General features: G+C 37.4%; 1 protein-coding gene across 3 annotated transcripts in view; it reads left to right on the forward strand.

Moving 5' to 3' along the window:
• tbc1d22a (TBC1 domain family, member 22a) overlaps window positions 1–16,828 on the forward strand; it is a 180,446-nt gene extending 163,618 nt beyond the window's left edge. For all 3 annotated transcript variants that reach the window (XM_052120295.1, XM_052120297.1, XM_052120296.1), the window contains one exon: window positions 15,422–16,828. In XM_052120295.1, the coding sequence (XP_051976255.1) occupies window positions 15,422–15,550 (129 nt within the window). In that variant the 3' untranslated portion in view covers window positions 15,551–16,828. The remainder of the gene's footprint in view (window positions 1–15,421) is intronic.
• The last annotated feature ends 3,846 nt before the right edge of the window (window positions 16,829–20,674 follow it).

Raw genomic sequence — 20,674 nt, forward strand, 5'->3', positions numbered from 1 at the left:
TGCCAGATGGGCTGGTTTGAGTATTTCTGTAACTGCTGATCTCCTTGGATTTTCATGCACAACAGTCTCTAAAGTGTACTCCAAATGTTGCCAAAAACAAAAAACATCCTCTGAGCGGCAGTTCTGCGGACAGAAATGCCTTGTTGATGAGAGAGGTCAATGGAGAATCAGCAGACTGGTTCGAGCTGACAAAGGCTACAGTAACTCAGATAACCACTCTATATAATTGAAGTGAGAAGAATATCATATCAGAATGCTCAACACTTCAAACCTTGAGACGTGTGGTCTACAACAGTAGAAGACCATGTTGGGTCCCACTTCTGTCAGCCAAGAATAGAAAGCTGAGGATTTGGCTGAAAAGTATTAGAACCCAAAGTGATTTTCTGCTGTTGTAGCCCATCCGCCATCCATCTTATGCATTCGGAGATTCTATTCTGCGAACTACAATTGTATAGAGTGGTTATCTGAGTTACTGTATCCTTTCTGTCAGCTCAAACCAGTCTGACCATTCTCCATTGATCTCTCTCATCAACAAGGCATTTCCATCCACAGAACTGCCACACACTAGATGTGTTTTGTTTTTCGTATCATTCCCTATACACTCTACAAACTGTTGTGCGTGATAGTTCCAGGAGATCAGCAGTTACAGAAATACTCAAAACCAGCCTGTCTGGCACCCAAACAATCATGCCACGGTCGAAATCACTGAAATCACATTTTTCCTCATGGTTGATGTGAACATTACCTGAAGCTCCTGACTCGTTTCTGCATGATTGTATGCATTGCACTACTGCCAAACGATTAGCTGATTAAATAATAGTATACTAGTGTACCTAATTAAGTGGTCACTGAGTGTATAGCAGTCAGAACACATTAGTAGCCACATAGCAACAGCTTGACCACCAAACAGATTATCCCAACAATGTACTAAGCTACCACCCAGAACACAACATGTTAAATAGTACTCGGAACACCTTAGTAACATCAGCAATGCTCTGACACCACCCGAAACAACCTAGAAACCACATAGCAATCCCCTGGATAACCAACCAGAACACTCTAGTAACTACCTAGCAGCATGTAAAAGAAAACACAGAACATCGTAGACACAGAACAAACTTGACAACCAACCAGAACACCCTTGCAATGTGCTAGCAACCACCCAGAACACTCTAGCAACCACTAAGCAACCTGCTAAAGACAGCTCATAAATCCCTAACATCCCCAAAATGTTGTGTCGCCAATTTGTTTTAGTTTTTTATTCTACAGTCAAGCACCACTCACACTTAGAAAATATAAAATCTGTTCTGTATGCAACCCTTTAACTTTAATTTGCCCTGGAAATATTAAATAAACTTGCAGAACGAAAAGAACAAATGCAAAGAATATTTCATCTTCGCCTCCCTCTTGTCTCTCATAAAAATGACTGAATAAATATAAAAGTGAAAGAAATGGCAAAGAACTCAGAGGGGAAACAGGGTGGTTCATGCTTGTTACGTTCATTATGCTGCTAAATTAAAAAGCAGCAAATATCAGCTCCTAATGTTTTGTCTCGTTCCACCTCAGGTGGTTCAAACAGCCGAAACTAAATAGATTCGCTGTCTGCGTGAATAACTGCGAGCAGGCAAACTCTTAATTTGTTGCACGGGCTCTTAGGGGTGTGTGGCTGATTGGCTTACTGCTCGAACCTCTGCTCTAATGCGGCTCTTAAACTTGTGTTCTCAAGTGTGTACACGTCTCTGAGATCCTTTATTTCATCAAGTGCTATAGTGAAAGAATAATTGATGTTTTTGTCCAGTGCTGGTTTTGGTAAACTATTATATCATTTTGTTAGTGTACTTTTTATTGGCTAACCTCTCAAATAAAATTTTTGCATGTGCATACTCAAACTTGGCAAGTTGATGACTTGTATGTAGCAGTTGTATGTTAATGAGATCACAGTTATCACATCAACTATGTGAGTATTTCTGAATGACCCATTTTTCCTGATAACTTTCAATTAGGACTGGGTGATATGGTAAAAAAATCTTATCACAATATTCTTTTTCATATCATTCAATATCGATATTTTTCACAATATTCAATCACAAAAAGAAGAGAAAACAAATTCCTAAACAGTCTAAATAGTCTTTACAAAACTGCATTGGGGGCCCAGACACAGCCAATGCAGTGGTGTCTGAGGGATCTTCTATGAAAATATTACAATATTTTATAGAGTTTATCAATTGAGTGCAGTTGGATAAGAATGTTATAAGATGATCTGTTCATTTTGAATTATAATGAAGATATATATATATATATATATATATATATATATATATATATATATATATATATATATATATTACATTAAAATGATTTTCATATTTCTTTACATACAAGTATGGGGCATAGAAGCCCTTGTGATGGAGGAATGATACTATATGGGGGTTCAGGGGTATCTCCAGAGAGAAACTTTTGAAAATGTAAAAGTCTGAATGGACAATTTTTCTATTTTCATTAAAGTGAGAAAGTCTAGGCTTTCATCCTTCTCAGAGATGATGAAATCTGAATAATTTCACAAAAGTAGAACTGAAATCTATTGGTTTATTATTAAAGGCTTGGAACATGCTGATTAATAAAACTAAATTTATAAAGAAAAACATTATGGTCTAAAGGCGCTCTGGAAACACGCACCTCATGTTTACTCCCATGTGGGGAAAAGAGGAAGCGGTTGCGGACCGGGACAGGGCATCAGTGAAGCGTGTTTCAGTGCTAGAGAAAAATTTTCAAGAATACAGCGCACAAAGATCAGATATGATGTTATCAGATACGCTGTTGTTTTGTCGCGCTGCTCACTAGAGATGATGATAGTGCGTAACCATCGTCATGATGTCTTGCAGTCAAGATAGAATCAATCTGAGGTCCGGATCAAAGCAACTTCATACAGTCTGAGGCTGCGTTTCCACTGATGCGGAAGAAATCCGCATAAAGCCACTCCCAACACTAGGGAACCGCTTGCCCCCCGCTGCTTTCAATTTTACAATCCACATTCCATGGGGAAATTTAGCTTTTTTTCAGGTCAAAAAATGTTTCATGGTAAAAAAAAAATAAAAAATACAATCCACTTTCCATAGGAAGGAATTGAAAGCGCTCGCTCACATTCGCTCACTACACGCCAGTGAAAACATACGATAAGAAAGCCAAACTGCTAGTGTTTTTCGCAACATGCATGCCTAGATGTAGAACACAGGCTAAATATCGATTAATTACTCAAAAGCTTATCGTCGATATCATGGAGTTTTTTTATCGTGATAAATATTGCTATTGTTTTATCGCCCAGCCCTACTTTCAATAGATGCTGGAATGGGGGGAGTTTTGTGAACGTTACAGTATGTGAACTCTTTTATTTCAAAGGAGCAAGAAAAATACTTTTTAAGACCAATTTTTAATCCACTTTTCTGATATGACTTTAACGCTACCTTGGTGCACTATCAGAATTATCCTACTTCCCACTTCTGAAGTCATAATTATGAATATGATATGTACAAGTTCTTTGTTATCGGAAACAATAGAAAACATGTTGAATGCCAGGTTCATTCTTGCATATTTCTTGGGGAACTCTTATTTTGCCACATTAAAACATGTAAATCTGTTTGTCTGTCTGTTGCTACTTAAAAGTGCAAATGTCAAGCACTTTCTTTCAATTAACTTTCCATTTTAAATGCATATTGGGTTTGAAACAGTTCTCAGCAGTGGTTCTGTATCTAATTGTCTGAGAGCCGAAAGTTATAGTTATTAGGCCCTGGTCTGATTTGCTATTAATTGAAATCAACAATGGAATATTTGATCCCACCAGGGTGCCTTTGGTGTGTGTGTCTTTTGGAGAGTGTAAAATTACAGTTAGTCAATGGGGGGAATTTGCGTGCAATTTTATGGAACGCAACTCTAAAGATGAATAGTAGTGCAGGTATTTTTCCTGCCATCTTGTTACTGAGTTATAGTGTTGACTCTATTAGAACGGTTGCATTGAAGGATTAGGTGAAATGAACTCTTACTGATTAATCGAAAGCCCAAAACATTCATCAGAGAACTTGTAATTTTGTCCACACCAGAGCTCCTGGAGGAGACCGCCCGTAATGATTAATCGTCATACGTGCGGGTCTCAAATGAAGAGCAACCCTCCTGCCTGTAAATGTGCTTTAATACAGTTTAATGATAGAGTGTCACTGTTGTCGCAGGAAGTGCACTCAATGAGAGGCAGGAACAATTTATAAAAAAATTATTAAAAAAAGACAAGGAAAAGTATGGAGGACTTAATATCATAGAAGTAATTACAGCTCTGCTCCTTCCCCCGTGCACCCGAATGCTGCGACTAGACCTATCGCTTCTCCGTCTTGCAGAAGCCTTGATAAACAAAGCTGTTTATAAAGTTCCTGGCAATCAGTCATCACCTCTCCGCCGGTAAGTCTCATGAGTGTTTAAAACGGGGATCAAATGCTCTGGATCCGCCGAACTGCAACTTTGCCGTTTGATGGAGTGACTACGCCGCTGTTCTTGAGCCCTTGATCGATTCTTACAAATTCAGGAAGGCTCGGCAAGAAGATGAGGGGCTAAAAGTCTCCGTCTCTTCTTAATCCTTGGTGGCAAACACAGAGAATGTAGTATTCACTCACTGCTATGCCAGTGGTGTAAGCAGTGGCATAAACATGTTTGCCAGCAGCAGTCATTAGCGAGTTGTCATCACTGTGGCGTTTTATCAGTCCAAATGTCTTTCTGCCTACTCGCTGCATCAAAATGCACATAACTGAGCTGCTTTCCCTGCGATTATCTATTCGGCTTGAGCTCTGCTATGGAAGGGAGCAATTGTAGAAGCTCCTTGATTTCAGTTTGCAAACACAATCCAATCACCATTTAAGATAAGACCCAACAGAAAAGAACAATCAAAATGCTATGGGGAGTGACAAGATAAATGGTGCTTTTGAAGAAAATCCTCCTTAAGCTAAATTATCTATCTAAGGCTCTTGCGCCTTTCTGCATCATTTTACCTTGCAGAAGTTAACCAAGCTTTTTGTGCGTAATTAAGGCAGCCATTTAAAACTGCATTACTGTATGCCTAGCAGCATCATATTTATTATTGATGTCCAATTTTATAGCATGACTTGATTGAAGTTTGTCCCAGTTTATCGCTGTTAAACTCCTATGTAATGCAGGTACAACATTTGCAGCAACCTGGGAATGGTGTCATATGCTGTTGGTGGTTGCTTAGCATTTAAAGATATGGGGGCTGGTAATCGGTAGGGACGATTTATGAACCTGGAGCATTACTGGGATCTGCCATTACTGCTGAGCCCTGGAGCGAGGCATTTAACCTTAGGAACTCCAGAAGGACTGTTCCTGATTTGATGAGGTAGCATCTGCTACATGACTAACAAATGCTTAACTCAAAGTCAATCTATTTTCAAATAAATGCTCCTTTGACTGTGAAGCGGTAGAAACGTAAGGCCATGAATGATTCTCAGAATTCATGCCAAAATGTTACATATATTTTGGCCAGGTTTGCGAAATGATTTTCACGTGGCTCATTGTACGTATTTCGGCAATTACTTTAGTAAAATGGCAGGTTATTAGTTCAGAAACATGTACTTTTTGCCTTGTTCCTCACACATTGCTATCTTATGACATCTAAACACACACAAAAGTATACTCTAAACTTTAGATTCCAGTGATGAAGTCCCTCAGTGCAAGGAAAATTAACAGTCCCAGATCAGTATGTTGGTTGGCTGTGTAGATCATTAGATAATTTATTTATTTCCAATTATTGGCATGGTTCATTATGAGTAATTAGTGCTCTAATCTAGTTATTAGTCAAAAACTAAGCTATGATGACTGTTGATTAGATGATCTGATCTGCCTATTACATGGATGGCTTCATTTTAGGGAAACCTGTCGACTGTTTTGCCATCATATCCTTGATTTAGATAGGTATGCACATTTTTTGAATTGTCATTCCTCTGGTGATATTTTTAGAGAGGTCTATCTCTTAAAAATACATTTTCAGAGTGTTCAGATAGCCTATTTTTTGTTAGGGAAAGGGTAGATTACTCTTAAAGACAGAATCTCTTGGATTAAGACCTTCACTATCTTATGTTCTTCAGGGATATTATTCACCATCAGTTTTACATACCCTCACTTGTCTTCATTAAACAGTCAAGGAGAACAGGGGTACTTTAAAAAAAGTATTATAGGAGAGGAATTCATGTCCTTTGAAAACCGTTGTTTTGACTGATCAACTTTGGAGACAAATCTTGGCGTATAAAGAGTAAGTTAGCATTAATCGAAAAAGTGCAAAATTGAGCATTATGTAGCTTGCATAAGAAAATATTCGGATTGTGACAACAGCTCAACATCTCGAACTCTTCAACGGTTTTGAGTAGGGTACAATGGGGCTAAAGGCTCCATGTGGTAAAAGGCTCCATTGATTTTATTTCTTCCAACACACTAAATGGCTACAAAACTACCATAGTACTTTCCTAAACACCTGTTTGTCACTATACACTGCAACATTTTCCTGATCCATGATGTCTTTGCATGTGGTGTCTAAAGGTTGATTTTGAGGCAATTTGATCTCATTTTTTATGTTTTTCAAAATGTTGCAAATTTATGTAGCTAATAAAAATCCCAGAACACATTTATTTTGGGACAAAATACTTCTCATTTTCGGTTTTATTTAAGGTCATTAAATCAAACATTTTTCAATAACTGTCTGTGGAAAGCAGGGTGGGGCCAAGCAGCATCTGAGCACAGCAAGGCCGGGAAGATAAGCGTGCCACACCGGTCTTGCGTTCCAGTGAGAGGTGGCAGGAGTATTTAAGGAGAGGAGACAGCGGCAGGCGAGAGGGAGAGATGCACAAAGCTGATTGCATGTAGTTTTGAGCTTAAAAGCCAACAGATTTTATGTGTAATGAAGCTGAAAAGAAACATTCTGTGAAGCAGTGTGTTATTGTGTGCGACTGAAAAGTGCAACAATAAATGTCTACGTGTTTTGTCAAGTCGGACCCAGCTTCCTCCTTTCCTTAATTGTTACTCTGTCGAATAAGTGAAAATGATAGTTTAAAAGGAAAACCGTCCCTGTTGCAAACAACACATTGTTGTTTTTGCGGGGGGAATAGATTTGTTCAAAGTGTTCATAGTGGCCTCACATTGACTCATCCAATCATAGTAGAGATTAGTTCATAGACTACTTGAGATGTAATAAAATGCCAAATGTGTTTGAAATTAACAGGAAATGGTTGACTTTTTCTGAAGTGATTATTTTGAGTAAGCTAATCTTCGTGTCTCAAAATTATTTGCAATAGTTGACAAATTTTGCACTATAACTATTGGCCCGGTATCTACATGATGTCACTTTAAACCCCAAGGTTCCTTTTACCCCAAGTGTGGGAGACGTTTACCCCAAATGAGGGAGTTTTTCACCCCAAGTGAGGAGTAAAAGTCTTTTTTTTATATATATATATATATATATTAATTTTTATCGAAAACAACCTTCCATTATTTTTTCTTTTCACACTAATTATATTGCTCTATCAATATTCAATAAAAATATATATATATATATTTTTTTTTATACCATGAAACATTTTGTGACCAGAAAAAAAGCTAAATTTCCCTAAGGTGTGCCTTCAGCACCGTTATACCCTACATACTGGTGTGGGTGTATTTTTGGAACCTTGTGTTGATTACTTCTCATTCTGAGATAACAAGAACCTCAGGCACTGGAAAAGATGATATATTCCAGTAATATATTTGAGTCATTATGTCTGTGTATATGACATCTTAATGGATGTTCGAAGTCACTGTACTGTTGGTTTGTAGTTGGCATTCCTTCTCGAATGCAGAACTCAGCCATTTCACGTGAGCTGCACTGCCATTGGTAGTGCATCAGTGCTCATTGGCTTCATGCTGGACTTTGCTGAACATTGGCATAAAGAAAAACTGTTGCATCATCAGTAGTCTCTTTATCGTCGCAAATTTTAATCTTTGAAAGATAATTAGTTTTGGTCACTTTGTTTCTGCAAACCAGTGTCAGTGTGAACGTCCCTTTTAATCTATTTGAATTTTCTAATCTAATTTTACTTTAATGTGCCGATACACATGCATACAGGCACACGCTTATGAAGGTGTTTGTGCAAGTATAATTAGACCTGTCAGTGAAAATACTTCTTTTTTTATTTTTGGTTCAACGCTTTATGTATGTGTAAGATGTTTAATATGTGTGCAAAAAATGACTAATTGGTGTCTTATTGTTCTGACACATAAATAGACTTTACTGGCCAAAAGTTTTGAAACACTTGACTGAAATGTTTCACATGATCTTAAAAATCTTTTGATCTGAAGGCGTATGATTAAATGTTTGAAATTAGTTATGTAGACAAAAATATAATTGTGCCTCCATATTAATTTATTTAACTATAAAACTAAGTTTTATTTAAAAAAAAAAAAAATTGTTTTTGAAATTGACTTTGACAGAATAATAAAGAAAAGCAGCCAATCAGTGCTCAACATAGATGGGAACTCTTGAATACTGTTTAAAAAGCATCTCAGGGTGATTCCTCAAGAAGTTGCTTGAGAAAATGTTCAAGAGTTCATGTCTGCAAATTCTAGGTAAAGGAGGACTACTTTGAAGATGTTAAAATAACACACTTTTGATTTATTTTGGATTTTGTTTAGTCACAATATAATTCCCATTTTTCTATTTATGTTATTCCATAGTTGTGATGACTTTACTATTGGTCTAAAATGTGAAAAAAAATGATAATAAAGAATGAGTGTTTCAAAACTTTTGACTGGTAGTGTATGTAGCTTACTTCAAATAAGACAAGTATTCAATCATATTTAAGCAATAATATTATAATTATACGTCTACTCCTGTCTAATGGAATTGTAATGCTGTCATCTGAGATAAAATTGTTGTTTATTCTTTTTGTAGACTGAACTACTTAAATTTTTTTGCCATTGAAGGGGTGTTTAATGGGTGATTCTCATGAAACGGTCAAGAAAATGACCTGATCCTTTTTCACTCCAAAATCAAAAGAAATATCTAAGAAATTATATTCTACTTATATTATAATATATTATATAAATAAATATTACATACGTCCTGCTTTTAGGGTCAAGACTGTGACATTATTTTCAGTTTTGCACATTTTACCCCCAATTCTCATTACCGCAACATGAAAAACAAATATTATTTAATTTGTAAATTATTTATATATCACTGTAGTACATCTTTGGTTCAGCCTTTCATTTTGGCTGATTTAAAGCTGATTACTAATCACTCATTATTTATCTGCAGAGCAGGAGTCATGACGTGCTATTTTCATGTTGATATTTTATTTGTTTAAACTGAGAAGGTTAAATATTACTAGGATATTTTGTTGAAAAGTTTTGTGAGAATCACCCCAAAATGTTATTTTATAAAATGGATTGTTCCTGTTCTGGATAGCTAAAATGAGATCTTCACCGCTATGATGTGAAAGACCTGTTCACCTCGACACTGTGTATGTGACTGCATCACGCATAGATGCTAAATGTTAACCATAGTGTTAACCAACATGTCAGGGACTACATCTTGTGTAAAGTAAATATGCCATTGAATTATTTTGCTTGATGTTTACATTCGTATTAGTATGCAGTAGCTGTTTTATTTTTATTATGAATATAGCTGAGTGCACAACACCTTCCTTACCCTTTATGCTTTTTTGCACTTACCCTCGACTGTAACACTAATTTTAGGGGTCAATAATGCACTAGTTAAGTGTGAATAATACAGTAATTAATAATTAACAATGTAGAGTAAGACTATATTTAGCCATAATCAACTTAATATATATTTTTGAACATTAATAAAATGATTAATACTTTGTAGATTGTGGCTACGATAGCCTTGCTGTGCATTCAGTTATTTATTCACTACTGTCTTATTCATCCTTAACTTGAATTGTGCACCCCTAAAATGAAGTATTATCAAAATATTACTACAATACCGAAATCACATGGGAATGACACGTGTTCTGTAAGAGAAATGTGCTGTTCATAGAAATCTAATGAGCACTAAACTACAAAACAATGCTATTATTGGTTGGTTCCTGTACATTGAGTTCTGTATTTCACTTCTTGAAAGAATAATCAGATACAACTTTAATTAATTAACTGCCATACATTTGATGCTCTTTGACATCCTCTTTGTTATAAGATACAACGCTTTCTCTCTGTATTTTTCCTTCTCTACCTATTTTACCCCATTCGTTCCTCCGCTGTGATGGAGTATTAAGCTCTCTCATTCTCCTTCATCAGGGCAGGCAGGATAGGTGAATTAGGCTGGGAGATTGAGGCTGTGTCTCCACTCTTAAGCCGCCCTAATGCAGTCATTGACGCTGAGGCCTGCTGGAGCCACCTTGAGTGAATTAGACTTGGCCTTCTATACCTAAGAGAAATGGGCTTGCACTGTTGGGGTCCTGACCGCACTAAGAATCTCTGAGCTTGACTGGCAGATCGCACTCTCCACCCTACGCTTAAGATTGAGAAGCCAAAGACACTGTGATTGAAAGTTATAATAATTTGTAGGAATGCGCCGGTGCTTTGTGTTAGCACAGCTTGAACCTGGTGATGGAAAAAAGGAATAAATAGTGGCATGCTGCAATGCCTTACCTTGTCTGCTAAACAACAAGTAAATCTCATTCTTGTCAAGTTGAAGGCGTGTGGTTTCCTTGGGCAAAACTTTCTCCTCATGTGTACTAGGGATGAGTCAGGATGGTCGGCTAGTCCAAGAACCAACTAACTGATTAGTGAATCAACTATTGAGTTTATACCATTCTTTTTAGCTGTTTTTAGCAGAGGTCTTTAAAGGGGGTTAATTTAGAGATGCACCTTCTCAAAGGGGGTTTTAACCTGCTCTGCTTTAGCTTGCTGACAACAACTGTTAGGGGTCATTTGCATAGAGTGTATGCGTAGTAGGGATGGGTCAGGATGATTGACTAGTTGTCCAAGTGCCAATCTGCTTTTAGTGAGGTCGACTAGTGAGTGTATACAGATTTTCTTTAGCTTCGATATTTTTAGAAGTGTCCTTTAAAGGGATGAATTTAGAGATGCACCTTCTCAATGGGGGTTTTAACCTGCTGTTAATTAGACAATAACTGTTAGGGGCCGTTAGCACTGGATGCATTCTTGTGTTTAAAAGCAACTAGTTGGAGTGTAACAAAATGGATCTTAACGTAAGCATCAGTGGCAGATTTAGACATGGGCAACACTGGCAGCCTCTTAGGGCGGCATCTCGCCGGTGGCAGTATGAGGCATCCACACAGACGAGTAGGCGCCCTGAACTCCACCAGCCATCTCATTTACAATCACTCCTAAAACTACATTTCAGGGTTAACACCCAACGCACAGTATTTAATCTGAATGTATCAAAATGTTCCCTCAAGCACAGCAACAATCAAACAGTCATGACATTTGAAACATTTGTGAATTAAACTGTTTACTCATGGGTCTGGTAGAATTTAACTGCCAGATCTTTCAGTTCCTTTGCAAAGCTTGAATCATATTGTGACTGGTTCACAAGCAATCCACTCTGATATGAGCCAAAAACATACAATCCACACTGAAACGTTCTGAATACGCAAATGTAATACAGTCCATGGTGATATTGGGTGCTTCAACAGGCCAAAGCAGAGACGCTGGTCTTCACAGGAGCTGTACATCTCACATCTTTCATGTTTGCTTACACACAGAATTGCATGTGTTTCTCCCAGTCAGTGGCTGTAGCTGAATGAGACGCATTTTTAAAAGTTGTGCTTGTTCAGTTTTAAATATGGCGCACATTGCCGGTAATGCATCAAAACGTCCATATAGTGCATGCTTACAAAAGACCAACAATTAAATATAGCACAGATGGGTGCAAAAATGGTCCAGGACCACTTTAAAACAACAAGAAACAGTGCAGCTGGATGAAACACAATGGAGATGTATAGATATATTGTATATATATCCATTATATCCTATATAGAGTTCGAACTTTATTGTGTCTATTAAAAGCGGCACAAGATGCATGATGGCGGTCAAAGCCATTCATCTAGTGTAGAAAAACATTTAAATCCAGACAGGCACATGAAGGTATCCTTTGTAAGTCCCCTTTGGTGTAGATGAATCTCCCATGATTGGCCTTCTCTCCTCTTTACTTGTCTGACCTGACTCACTGTGAACACCAGTGGGTGTCAATGGTGTAATAACGAAAAATAGGCATTGATGTCTTGCTGGAGGCAGTCATATGAAGATGTATTTGGTCGTTGTGATGTCAAAAGGGCCTGTTTCTACAGCCTGGTTTAAATAAATGCTATTTTTCTTTTAAGGAGGAAGTTTTTAGTTCTGAAACTTACAGGATGTAGTTATAGCACAATGGCCTCTTATGTCAAAAGATCAAGAAAAATTGTATTCCTCATGCATGACCCCTTAAAAGTAACTTTTATTAGTGCTACTTTTAACCTGACATGTTGTCTACAAACATGGTGCGATACAAAAACAAAAAACCTCTGGCCAAGGTCTTTCTGATGTATGTGTACATAGACCTACTATTAGAGGTCTGCACAGGCATCAGGTGGAAGTCTGAAACTGGCCCATATCCAAGACCGTGTGACTCGACCTGAATGGTACAGTGAAATTTTCAGCTTGAACCTGAACCCTCTCTTTATCATTTCTTCTCCAAGCAAGTAAATTTATTTCAATAGGCTGTATTTTAATTTTTTTTTCCAATGTTGGTAACATTAATTTCAGTAAACAGTAAAGTACAACAGAGCAAAAGGGAAAAAACATTAGCTTACCGTTTCAAGTGCTGAAACTTTGCGTGTTGAAGAACAATCTGGAATCATGTGTAACCGTGTTACAGTCACATGAATCCTCTTTGCAAACTGAACTTCATCAAAACATTGAATCAACAACTGCAGATAAAAAAAAGCTTGATGCAGCGCAATGAATGAAACAGAACACGTGTCTCAAGATGCATTTAAAAAAATGTAAGTTATTTTTACTTTGTTGTCTAAAACGTTCAGTGGTTCTGCACGACACTAAAAACAGTGAGGTGCGGCACATCAGCGAAGGTTATCCTTGCAACATGTTTACATAGAAAACTATTGAAAAACAGTGCAGATGCACACAAACACATTTGGGGTGAACAGCCACCAATTCGTCGAGTGTGAAACTAGTTAAATAGTATTTTATATTTAATAAATAAAGCCTATATCCACTATTCTGGGAAAACGTTTTCCACTAGATGTTCAAACATGGCTTGGAGAAGAGCAACAGTGGCAAAGGCGGCATTTAAGAAGGGGATGTGAGGGATGTATCCCTAGGGTAGCCACGGTGTTACCAGTTTTATTCTGTACAAGGTACAACACCGGTGTGATATTTTAGACCATGTAAAAGGGGGAAAACATTATGAATGGAACTTGCAATATCAATACAATAGCCTAATGAATACAATAGCCTTAAATAAAGAATAGTTGCCTATTGAAGAGTGTGAACCATGATAAATGAACCTAAATAACGCATGGAAGGCCAGATGTTCTTTACCAACATATCAAATTACCCCAGAAGATGTTTAATTGCATGTGGTGAATATAATGTGCATGGTGGGTAACTGTAAGACGTCTCAGACTCAGAATGACACAAGAAATGCTGTTAGACACACGCTTGAAGAAACACACTGTATTATAATTTTAAGAACAGATGACAGAAAAGCCGTCTATGCGCATGTCTGACACACTGTTTGTTCGGAGGCGTGCAGTCTCGTGGAACACACGTATGTAAAGGGTTCTCACTCTTTCTTTGTTTCAGTCTTCTGAAAAGAAAATTGCAAGAATAGTATCGTCTATGAGAATGCTGTAAATGACCTCAGACCGTCTCAGGAGGTGCTTTGAGTTCAGTTCACTTTATTTCCACAGAACAGTTCATTGTGAACGCAACTCTGCAACCTGTAAAATAATACAAAAACACGTTCACCTCACACCTGGATTTATATTTTACTGATTATTCCCATCAGTGTAATTATTATGTATTATAGTTATAGTATTAGTATTTAGTATTAGTAATTTTCCACCAGTCGTCATAGACGGATATATTTGGATATTGTGATATATATATATATATATTTTTTAAATAAAGATATTGTGAAAATATTTCTTGCATATCACCCAGCCATAGGAGGGAACAAAATAAATTTATTCACACACATTCAAAGTCATTACCCTTCGGAAGCAGCTAAACTGTGTCCTTGGACACCAACATTAAACCCACAAAAAGTGATGTACTTGCCCGGACAACAAAATACCCAACCGATGGAGCCCAAGTTGGAGAGAGAATACACGGATGAAGTAGGTTCATTGCCAATGAGATGTTGCCCTTCACAACTGCCTTGCATTATTTTGTAGGTTATCGAAAATGACCCCATAGTACCACTTAACGTCCAACCAGCATTAATACCGGTATTGAACATGAACATGAACACTGCACCGGTGTGAAAATTATGATATCGTGACAAGTTTTCATGTACCTACCAGATTTAGCTTTTGTCAAGTTTGTCCCCGACACTTTTTTAAGTAGGTTTCATCAGGTGTCTAATGCAGATGAAACATCACATCACATGAAAACGTCTTGTTTTGCTTTTAGCGCTGGCACTGCACAAGTTAATGATACATCATCCGAAATCTCCAGTAAGACGAAAAAGAAACACAGTGCCTGAGAAATGCTGATGCTTCACACCAGCGAGTCATGTGAATGCAGCTTTTCACAAGTCCCATCTGGGTTTGTTTTGTACAAAAGTCTATGGTTAAGAGGTCCTTTCACCTTCACTTGATCATTGACACGGAATCACTGTTGCGTGTGTTTGTACTGTGTGCATCATCAGTGTAATGACCCTGGAGGGCTGGATACATCGCAAAGGATCCGCCCTATTCCAACCAGTGTTCAGAACTCACAAGGAGCTGAATGAAATGTCACCATCTCATTTTAAATCTGTAAATGAGTTAAACATTTATTTTGACAGTTCTAATATATAGGACCCATACCTGGCTCAAACGTTTTGTTGGGTCCTATAAGGCTCTGGTCATGTTGCAGACCTCTACCTACAATAGAGTAGGCAGAATCAAAACTGGGAGCTAACGGCACATCGCAAGACAGCAAAACTAGATTATGTTCGACGATTGTCCATTTATCGCAAAGAAAAACATCTGATTGGTGAACATGGCACTAGACCAAACTAAATATACTGGGCTTTCTTAACACCCAATACTAGAATTGTCATTCAGATAACCCACCAACTAATCGATTTTAGAATACATATCCCTAATTGTGAACATTCATTCCTTTTTAACAAATATTCTTTTCTCCACAGGGTCTGATGATTCTGCTCCAGAACCTACCCACAATGCACTGGGGAAACGAGGAAGTGAGCGTTCTCCTGGCTGAAGCATATAGGCTGAAATTTGCCTTTGCCGATGCTCCTAACCATTACAAAAGATGAGGCTCCACCTTGCACAACGACTAAATGCAACTACCCCAGCCAGCCACGGTGGTGCCACTGGCTGCATGATGATATTAAACTAATACCATGAGATTTTTTAAGGGGATAGGAATGTGTACAGTGGTCGGCAACTGTTCCTGGAATTTTTCTGCAACACTCCAAATGCCATGAGGTTTCTTCTTCAATTTCATTACAGCCCTCTTCTAAAAATGTTTTCAAGAAAGAGTTTTTCATGCAATGATTTCGTGGAAAAGTTCATTTATACAGACGGCTGACCCATCAACACTGATTGGGCGCCACAGAAACAACCGGATGGCCCAATTGATTCAAAGCAATAATCAAACATTACTGAGACAAGATGGTTTAATAACTCACAGTAAGACCTTTCGGCTTAAAAAACGTCTGCAAACACTTATTTTATCCTTGGTCTACCTCAGGAAGCTGCCAGGAGTCATAAGGTGATGATTTTGTCTCTGTATTTGAACAATGTCCATGATACTTTGGAAGGGAGTCAATAAAATCAGCCTTACTTTGGCGAGGAGAACGCAAACTGAAGAGCTGATTAAATTTCTGTTTTCTCGGTTGCCCATGGGACTGTCAGTTTGAGGTCCAATTTTGATATTGATGTAATAATCCATTCTGACTGTATGATGCTGTCATTAATAGGCATGTTTGGGGAGATCAGCTTCAGATTTTTGACATTTGTCAGTATTTGATCTGTGCGCTCCTTCAATCATGTCATCAAGCCTCTAAATGTGTGTGTGCCAGTTCTTACAACTAAATATAAGTGAAACTGCACTTAATACGAGTCTATTTCCTCCGTTTTGTAGAAGATATATTCTATGAATCATTTTTTTTAATCCTACTTTTTTTTTCCTTTTATTTACTGTTTACATGAGCCTGTCAAGTTGTGCCTAACTCTACAGATTAATGACATCACAGATATTTATTTTACATTCATGATAATTTAGGAACATTTTCAGTCACTCCCAGTATGTCTTTACATAAACTGTGAATTCTGCAGCTCTTCTGGTCACCATTGGCTGTTTGATGGATGGTATAAAATGTACTCTTACTGACGCTTAGTGCCTATACACATGGGCGCTACAGTAGATGCCATGCAGTGCTGGTGAATTTTGATTACCAAACTTTATGGCTTGTTTTCTTGACTTCAACCTACAGAAATGTCTGGATGGATTTTAAAAGAGGTGTGGGTAAAATGTTCTGAAATGTTCTTGAATTAAATAGCTGTGTACAGAATTACGTTTTCAAAGATGTGTAAATACAAAAAAATGTAAATAAATATGATATATATGATTATCATATGTTGGCTAATTTTGCTATAACTTTGCTATGACAACAATTATGTTGTGAACATTGACAGGCTTGTTTTACTCGCTGCACATAATGCCATTTCATCTTGAAAGAGCAGCAAACAGACGCACCGCAGCACCAATTCCAGGTTGTTTTCGAAGCCAGAAAAGAGATGATGCTTTGCAAAATTGAGCTGAAATTATCCCAAAAATTTTGATAGCGGGGTTGAAGATTAGTGTTTACATAAAAAGGTGGTAACATCAAAGCTGTTTTTCGGACTGCGGAGTGGACCGTGGTACTCAGCCCGAGACTACTGTACCTGTCCTATTGGAGGAGGTCTGAGTTTGGTTGTGAGAACACTACCATTACTAGGGTCAGCATTTGTTCAGGAAATAAACACCTGCAGTAACCCATGCATTGATCATCAGCTGCACCAAAACACACACCTGCACCACGAGTGGCTGGGGACTTAGGGATTACATTTTACCAACTTTAAAAATGTAATACAAATACTGATTACTTCGTAAAAAAAATTATGAATAACCAAATCCAATTACCACAATACAAAATTAATGTAATTAGATTAGGTAATACAAAGTAATAAAAAATTAAAGGTCACATTATGCAAATAAAAATTCAAGAGAAACGCAATAGACTAATTTTGAAGAATAATCATTTTAATTATGGATGCATACAAAACTAACATAAATTATTATAAGGGAAAAAAATTAAAACAGGGACACTGGGAAAAACAGAATATTTTACATGTAGAGAAATTCAGTATCTTTAAACAAATCAGGTCAGTCCACTATCTGCTACAAAAAAATAATACCGTAATCATTATAATATAGATATAAAAAGAATATGGTTTATTTCCTTCAAGCAACTACAATTAGAACAGATGCACTGAATTATGTCTCCATTAACCTTAAACAAAATCTAACAGGATATACCTCAGATTAAAAAAACAAGTTTAATTAGCCATGTATTGCAGTTAGCGTGTAGACTAATTGGTACCATTCATTAACTTCTGACCGCAATAGGTAAGTCACAGTGGTGTGGTGTTTGCTCTAGTCTAACGCACAACCCTTTGGTGCTATTCCACATCTGCTGTAAAGGGATAGTTCACACAAAAATGAAAATACTCTCATCATTTTCTCACCCTCAGGCTATCCCGGATGTGTATGACTGACTTTCTTCTACTGAACACAAATGAAGATTTTTTTAGAAGTGTTTCTCAGCTCTTTTGATCCATACAATATAAATGAATGGGTGCCAAAATTTGTAAGCTCGAAAATCCACATAAGGGCAAAAAAAAAAAAAGGTCCTCCTTTTGGTTGGTTAAATCCATGTCTTCTGAAGTGATTTGATACTGTAGGTGTGGTCATGTTTTACTATACATTCTCCTGTCCCTGCACAGTCAATTTCCACTTTTCTTTCACTTTCTCATTTTTCTTCTTCTGTTTTTGGTGATTCACATCCTTCTTGCATATCGCCCCCTAATGGGTAGGGTGGAGAATTCATGTCAAAACATTACTTGAATATTGATCTGTTTCTCACCCACACCTATCATATCACTTCTGAAGACATGGATTAAACCACTGGAGTCATTTGGATTACTTTTATTTTGCCTGTATGTGGATTTTGGAGTTTCAAATTATTGGCGTCATTCACTTGCATTATATGGACCTACAGCAGAAATATTCTTTGAAATATCTTAATTTGTGTTCTGCAAAAGAAAGAAAGTTTTACACATCTGGGATGGCATGAGGGTGAGTAAATAATGAGAGAATTTTCATTTTTGGGTGAACTATTCCTTTAACAAAATGAACTTCATTCAGATAGTCTGAACAGCCCTATGTCACCTCCTACCTCCCTTAGATCTACGCTGCACCTTCATTGCAACCATTTCTAACACATGTTTTCAAAATCACCATTTATACTGTGGTTTTTATGTGGGGCAGGAGGTAGTCAGGTGCCGGTGGCTGTGTGCTGCGGGTTTGCTGATTAGAGTGTTAATATGCTTGCTGGATGTTGGGCGGGAGTTCCTCTCATTAGACTGACTGATGTTCACAGTGGCAGGTAATTAACGGCTCACAGCAGCTCTGCCAGGCCGTTCACATGCATTAAAAACACATTCAAATCACCACGGTGCCTGCATGTGAAAGATGGCATAAAATGAGACCTGCGAGAGAGATGGAATATGGAGTTTATCAACACTGACATGTGCAGTTGTGCTCAAAAGTTTACAAACCCCTAAAGGCTAGATTACATTCAACCTTGGCGAAATTCCGCCATCGCAATGTAAATCCACGCAGTCAGAAACTTCGCCCGATGGACTTCCATTGGTGACGAATTACTCTCATGAATTTTATATGGGGTTGAAGTTAGATACACTTTGGCATGCTAAATCCCATTAATAACAAATGGCAAGTTACTAGCACATAGCACATGAGGTTTCACACTGACTTGAGTTCAGAATGGCCTACTATCATACTACCCACATGGTCTCTTGACAACTTCTAACCATTCGTACAAGATGGCGAAATGGTAAGATATAGAGTTGACTCATTCGGAAGGTATGACTTTTATTCCCATAGAGACCAACTAATCAAAAAAGACCATTTCAAATTGATACTCGCATCAAATTTAGCTAGTCTCCTATCAACAAATTTGGTTCCTCATTCCAAATATGTTTATGCATTTTTTTAATTAAATATATAAATAGTAATATATATGAAGTGATATTTGAATTTTAAAGTCTGATATTTAAATTGATGTTGTTTCCTTAGTCCACAAGAGGGCGCAATAAATACATAAACCATTTAGTGCCGTTATATTAATGCAAAGAACATTCCTATCCTGGCTGTTAAAAAAGAGCACTTAAATTTAAACTAATGCGCAAAATAAAAATAAATGAAAAGTTTTAGTAGTCCATATTCTCAAATGTTAAGCCAAAAGTAAAATGAGGGGGGATAACGCTTCAATTGACAGTTCACATGGCTTGCACTGATTCCTACTACTCCAGACTTAAGCTTCATAATAACAGAACATACAACTGTACTGAGCAAAAAACAATGAGGTATTTCAGAGTAGCAATATTCACAGATCGCAGTGGTATTCGGCTGAACTCGGTGGTGAAGCGGCTCAGACTATGAGTTCATGCCAGGGGCTGTTCAGTCAGACGGAACACAACACACTGGAACTGAATGAGAAACACTTTTAAGAGAGCAAGACGCAATGGCAAAAAAGACCTCGACCAACTATAAGGGGCTGTTCACACTGAACATTTGCAACCATCTATTTGTTTTTCTTTGTAAACACACGCTAGACGATCGTCTTTATTTCACTTTGTTTTTATTCATTCAGTGTCTCGTGCAGGATTTTTAGATGATGTGTCTAATTAAAAAGAACTTTAAAATTATATTGATGCACCTGCTTTCTGTTAAACTGTATTTGTTGCGCTGTGTCTGGCCTTTATCAGCCCAAAATGTGATCAATCTGATGTCATAGTATTACAGTGAGGATAATTTTTTTTTTTATTGAAATCAGATGCGTTTCTGATTTGTTTATATATTTCTCTCAGCTGCATGGAGATATTAATTTGCTTTCTCACGTCACTAGCTTTAAATATGGCAACGAATGCATAAACATGACCAGTTGGATATAAACTAATACAAATAGATGGTAAAAGATTCATTTGTTTAAATGTATAGATTTGGTTAGGATTGTGTGTGTTTTTGTCACATTGTTCTAACCGCTTGAGGTTAGCTTTAATGTTAGCATCCTCTCAGCCTTGTCGGCAAACAT

The sequence above is a fragment of the Xyrauchen texanus genome, chromosome 47 (genome assembly GCF_025860055.1).
Source record: "Xyrauchen texanus isolate HMW12.3.18 chromosome 47, RBS_HiC_50CHRs, whole genome shotgun sequence".
NCBI lineage: Eukaryota > Metazoa > Chordata > Actinopteri > Cypriniformes > Catostomidae > Xyrauchen > Xyrauchen texanus.